Source organism: Canariomyces notabilis, assembly GCF_033297395.1.
Source record: "Canariomyces notabilis strain CBS 508.74 unplaced genomic scaffold N656scaffold_6, whole genome shotgun sequence".
Taxonomy (NCBI): Eukaryota; Fungi; Ascomycota; class Sordariomycetes; order Sordariales; family Chaetomiaceae; genus Canariomyces; species Canariomyces notabilis.
Window position 1 is genome coordinate 853,249 of NW_027041828.1, and position 6,000 is coordinate 859,248.

At 54.0% G+C, this 6,000-nt stretch overlaps 2 protein-coding genes across 2 annotated transcripts; one reads left to right on the forward strand and one right to left on the reverse strand.

Annotated features, from left to right (window-relative positions):
• Positions 1–93: 93 nt before the first annotated feature.
• On the reverse strand, positions 94–1,539 carry N656DRAFT_706102 (uncharacterized protein; the record flags this gene model as incomplete). The annotated part of the gene is made up of 3 exons (XM_064811327.1): positions 94–825; positions 886–1,425; positions 1,492–1,539. The coding sequence occupies 3 exons, from the start codon at positions 1,537–1,539 to the stop codon at positions 94–96; spliced, it is 1,320 nt and encodes a 439-aa protein (XP_064671865.1).
• A 1,989-nt stretch (positions 1,540–3,528) lies between these two features.
• On the forward strand, positions 3,529–4,499 carry N656DRAFT_788516 (uncharacterized protein; the record flags this gene model as incomplete). The annotated part of the gene is made up of 2 exons (XM_064816698.1): positions 3,529–4,114; positions 4,171–4,499. 2 exons carry the CDS (start codon positions 3,529–3,531, stop codon positions 4,497–4,499), a joined length of 915 nt encoding a protein of 304 aa, XP_064671866.1.
• Positions 4,500–6,000: the final 1,501 nt, after the last annotated feature.

Genomic DNA, 6,000 nt, shown 5'->3' on the forward strand with positions numbered 1-6,000 from the left:
TCCCTGAAACAAAAACAAACGCCGTCTCTTGCCTTGAACACATCCCTTGGACAGTATATTCCATCATCTCTCACATTTGCGCGAGAAGAAACCCTACGTAACAAACACCTTCCTCATCTCGGCCGCGTCAAACACCTCCCCGGTGACGAGGTCCTTGACGCGGCCCGATTCCAGACCGGACTTGGCGGCGTATTCGTCGAGGCGGGCCTTGCCGTAGACGCGGCCGTTAGGGAGGAGCATCAGGTCGTGCTCGAGCAGGCGGCTCTTGCCGTGGTGGGCGTAGCGCACGTTACGGGCGAGGGCGTTGAGCTCGGTCGAGCAGATGGGGCAGACCCTTGTCGTCAGGCTGGCCGTGCCGTGGTGCTGGCGGGGCTGTGAACTTAAAGATGGTTCCGTTGTTGTGTCGTTGGATCCGTTTTGAGCCGCTGCAGCAGCAGAAGAAGACTTGTTCTTGATCGCTACGCCGCCTTGGCCCTGGCTCCGCGCGCTGTGGCAGGCCGGCGTCTTGAGCGCGGATAGCCCCGATGACAGGGCAATGTGCAGTAGAGGAACCATGGGTAGCCCCAGGAGCTTGAGGTACTCTTCTACAAACTTGTCGGCCAGTTTCTGCCACCGTGACGCGCTGTAGAGCGAGGCGTACGTCGCGGGCTCCGTACCCGGCCGGTACGCGAGTAGTCCGCTCAACTGTTTCACTTCTTCGGGGTAGGTGTCATGGAAAGGTTGAATAAACTTTCTTGCATAATTGATGGCTTCAATCTCGGGTTGAGAGTTTGCACGTATCATCTCGATGAATTGTTGCGAGCGGAGCATGAATTCAAGGCTCGACTGTGGTTGTGGAAGTTTAGCATGAAAAACAGGTACAGCATGAACGGCCGTTACTCTTACCTGCATCCGCCGCAGCTCCTTCTTGTTCTCGCTGCACCAGGCCAGCGCCTCCTGGACGCTTCCGCCCTCAAGCGACTTGCGAATCTTGCTCATGACCACAAACGTATCAATATCGACAAGGTCGCGCATCGCCTTATCGTCTGCTAATGATATGGCCGATGAGTTATAGCCGTGGCGAAGCATGTAGTCGACCAGCAGCCGGTCGAGCCGTTGCCGGGACCAGGCCTCATACTTGACGTCGTCGACAGTGCTGACGCTGGCCAGCTCGTGCAGGTGGGCTACACGCGCATCGATCTGTCGGTAGAGGCGGTTCTCTTCCTCGGCATAGGTAGTCAGTTTGCGCTTTAGGCCGCGCATCTTGGCCAGCATCTGATCCAGATTCTTGACCACATCTTGAGGCGATGTCTTTCCGTTTAGCGACCCGTTGGCTGTCTCTTTGAGAAGGGTCTTGACGAAGGTCGACTCCTTCTCAAACTGGAAGTGCGCGGACCGGAAATTCTTGCGCAGGAGTTCGTACGGCAGACGGAGGCATGGTTGGTCCTAGAGGAAGGTCAAACTGTGAGCAAGACGGACATGTGCAGGAAGAGACCGATGACGTCGTCTTACGAGAAGGAGGTGATTATCGTGATTGATTTTGGACGCTTCGTCGACCATGATGGCATCGCTGTCTTGATCGACCTAGCGGATAGTCAAAGGGCCGTAGGTATGGGGTAGCATACGACGATGGTGTGGCTCGTTGGACTGCTTCAGGTTGGGGAGGTTGGGTATGAGGATGCACCTGCAACAGCTTGCGGCAGCTGCTGCCACGCGGAATCGGCGGAAGTTGACTCTGTGACCCTTTTGGCCGCCCTTTTGGCCGCCTTTCCCCACTTACTCCGACCCACGATCGCAATGGCAGCTATCCGATTTGCCACTGTCTAAACGCAAGTTTACGTACAGATTACGGTGGGAAGTTGAAGCTGCAAGTACGAAGTACTTGACCAACCGTCAAAGAAACACATTGGATACAACAAGTATCAACTACCTTACATAAGGTACCTTACAGTTAGTACTGTGCACCCGCTGCCCGGGCGTTATGCTTTCGCCAACGCAACACCTGCCATCATGATGGATATTGGCGAACTGGTTCAAATAAAGCAGCTCGAGGGAAGCCCTGGCTCGCACGCTCCACTGGCACATACACAGTACAGACGGTCAGATCATGTGCCGGTCTGTCTCACTGCACTGCTCACCCACAGTCAGAAGGCGTTGTTGCGAGGTGTGGGATGGCGCCTCTTTGTAGGCCGCGCTATGCATTTAAAAAGACCTTGACCTCGGTATGCATGCTCATCAAGTGGCAGTGAAAGTGTTGCGACTTGCGAGATGGTGTGCAGGAGGGCGGCTGCAGACGCACGTGCCTTGGGCATATGGACAGCCTGGAAACTCTCAGAAGACCCCGCGACAATAAATGCGCCGTGTCAAGCCTATTTCTCAACCTTTCGTTGAGTGCAGGATAATCGATTTTAGAAAGATATTTGTGTTTGTTTTTCTCCTTCGTCCAGGTCTCTCGGATAGGGGTCTGGCAACCGGGTTTGGTCCCAAGTCCAGTTTCGAGGGAAGAGGGGGAAAAGGGTCAGCATACCGTACCCAGAGGGGGACCCATCGCGCTGCGATCGATCCCTTGGAATGCTGATCACTGGCGCATGCACTGCAGCGGTCGTTATGAAAGACTATTTCGGCAAAGGTGCTGGTCCGTGCGCTCCATCTGGCGCAACCTCGATTTAGATTCACCTCCAGCCTCAGCTCACATGATCTTCCCTCTCTTGCAACTCAATCAACCAAGTCCATCGAGGATTGTTGCGAAACAAGCACACAAATTGCTTGCTTCAAAGCTGGGTATGTCTGTATTCCTCAAAGAACCCCTATTTTCGAAACATCGATGCAGGGCGATTTGCATCGATTTTCGCTGCTTTCGTAGGTCTTAGCTGACCTTCCGCAGTACTCGTCACGTTTTCGGGCACGTTCTTCACATGACCTCGACTTAAACCCATCAAAAGCCCAGACCACAGAGGTAAGGAATCCATTTGTCAAAGACCCGACCCCATCAAGAGAAAAAGCCAAATCAAATTCCGCTGCCCATCCAGCGACCACGCCCGGATGGAAACGTTCGCAGCATCGCCGTGGTCGCCGCGAAGTCGCGCGCCATGCGGAAGCCATCAAACTCGTCGCTGAGTGGACGAGCTTCTCAACTCAAAAGAAGAGGCTTTGGACAAGAGCGATTGGCCATCATCTAGCGTCGCGCGGAGGAAACCACAGGTTCTAGCTAGGCTGCTGTGCACCTAGTATTTCTCGAAGGGGCTTTTGAGAGTCTCCTTTCCGAACGCCTGAGCGGAGTGCATTTTGAGAGATTGCGCGTTACGCGCCATTTGTTGGGACTTGGGAGTGGCGTGCCTGGTCGCGAGGGTTCGCAGGAAATTGGGCCTCGTCGCGACCGCACATCACCAAAACCATCCCGACTTCACGCGCGATTAGGCTCGAATTGCATTTCGAGACCGTAACAGCCATGTTTATACAGGCTGGATTTTACAGCTCTGAGTGGTGTTCGTTAGGTAAATGATGCGACTGACAATCTGGCCAGCAGGATTGACAACCCCGCAACTCGCGATGGCCGCATCGGTCAGCATCCCGCAGCCTGAACTTTCTGAGGCTGCCACCACACCTGGACAGAAGCGGAAAAGGGCGAGTGAGTCGGCTTCGCCTGATTCGCGGCGCACTAAGCGTGGGCCGCCTGCTGCATCCATGACTGTGCAAGACACGGATGCCGAATCTTTCCTTGAGAACACTGTCAGCATTGCGCAGGCCGCTCATGAGCACGTCAATGTGGACGATTTCAGTGCGCTCGCGCAGGCTACCGCCGCAGACCACGGCGATGCGGCTGACACCACCAATGCGTCCAGCACAGCTGCCGCGGCCTTGAACATGTATCCCTCGCTTCATGTTCCCCAGTCCACAGAGGAGGCATTCGCCAACCAAGCAACCCCGGAGACCCACCATGAAGACAGCGCATTCAGCAATCATGGGGTGAACCAGCCAGACGGTTTGCCCATGGTATCGCCTACCCCTCTGCCACAGCCGGCAAACGGCGTCCAGCAACAAGAGCAACCACAGCGCTACAGCACTGCGCCGAATCCAAAGCCTGCAGTAGGCTCTGAAGAGTGGCACAAGATGCGCAAAGATAACCATAAAGAAGGCATGTCTCTTAATATTCCGCCATTCGCTTCAGCCCTGCCCTAACAATCCATGCAGTTGAGCGTCGCCGTCGCGAGACAATCAATGAAGGCATCAACGAACTGGCCAAGATTGTCCCTGGCTGCGAAAAGAACAAAGGCTCCATCCTTCAGCGAGCCGTGGCCTTCATCACGCAGCTGAAGGAAAACGAAACACAGAACATCGAGAAATGGACCCTCGAGAAGCTCCTTACCGAGCAAGCCATTGCCGAGCTCAGCCAATCCAATGACAAGCTGAAGCAGGAGTGCGAACGGCTTTACCGTGAGCTGGATACGTGGAAGCAGATTGCCCAGAACGCAGGGTTGCAGCTGCCTCAACAGAAGGAAGAGCCCGGTACTAACAGCTAGTCCGCTCTCTGGTGCCCAGGCGACCCCCACTGCAGCCGCTGGTGTTCCATCGCCTCCAGTCGCGAACAACACTCGTTTCAGCGATCTCTTCTCAGGTCTAGGCGCAGGTCTGGCCGAGCGGGTCAGAGGCCTCTACCGTAACGAGGATGCTTGATAGTATATCTAGGCAATGGCTTCCCTGGCTCGTTTCTTGCTCTGTATGGATGAGGATGGCGGTCTTTGTTCTTTTCCTTTTCTTCTCTTCGTGGTGTTTCCCTCGCCACTTTTGTTGCTCGGTGGCCATGGATACTGATCGTGGTTTGGGCTAACCCAAGCCTTTACACATCAGTTGCCTGCCTACATTCTGTTGTTTCTCTGCCTTTTATGCGAGTCCTGTGGCAGTCCTCAAGGGATGAGGACTTAGCTCTAGAGGACAAGGGTGGGTCGTATACGGAATGGCGTTGGAGGTGAGTTCTGGTTAATGATGGTCGTACCCGCCTCTCGTGCGGATGACCTTAGATGTATGGCGGAGGTCATGAGTGTTTATGTACGGATGGTATTCGTCGACCTGGGGGTTCCAGTGAAGTTTCCCCTTCATCTTTTCAGGTCAGCATGGCGATAGTGGGGTCTTTTGCTCAAATGCAAGTATAGAAACCATTTGGAGTTGTTCGATGGGTTGGTGTCGGCGATATCTGTTGCATGTCCGCATATCGGCATCCCTCGGCGTTGGAAGTGCTAGGGTTATTATCTGTGTGGCGCCGTCTGGAACATCATGATCCATCTGCCCTTGCAATCAGGTCATGTACGCATATGTACATGCGATTCTTCTTACTTGGGGAAGAGGTAGTGATGGAAAGGTACCGGAGTAGGTACCGGAGTGGGTTCAAGCTCAAGCTGTGGGGTTACGCGTCCGGTCGCGGGCCGGCCAGTGACGGGTGCTCGGGGTAGTTACTGTAAGCCGACCTTATCACGGCTGCAACTGTGAAATTCGGCCCAAAGGGTTGATAAGCACACAGTTGTCCCGTCATGGACCTGGTCGGTCTGCACTTGATAGGTAGGTGTAGTATGCTAAGTTCCTTACCGCGCTCGTTGGGACTGGTCGAAGATGTTCCTTGCTAGACATCCGAGTGATAGCCCGGGGCGGGCTCCGATCTCGCCCCTAAGGGCTAGATTCGATTCGGGCTGAGCAGTTGACTGGCTAGCAGTTGATGCCTAGGAGGTCTAGTTTTGTAATTATCTAGCTAATCAATCGCTAGTACAATATTCTCTTAATAATGGGTCTTTCTAATTCTTCTAAAACTTTTATTCTACCTATATTCGCAATGTACTGTTGTGGATACTATCCTTGGAGTGGCTAGATAGAGTAAATGGTGAGTTAATTCTAACGAATTCTACTTGTCACGAAATAACCATTGTTGGTCACTCAGGGAGGCTGCAGCGAACCTGCAGGGTGAACTGGCAGCCAATCGCTTAATAAGCCAATCAGGAGCTTATCACTGCCAAGGCCGGATTGTCGACAGTG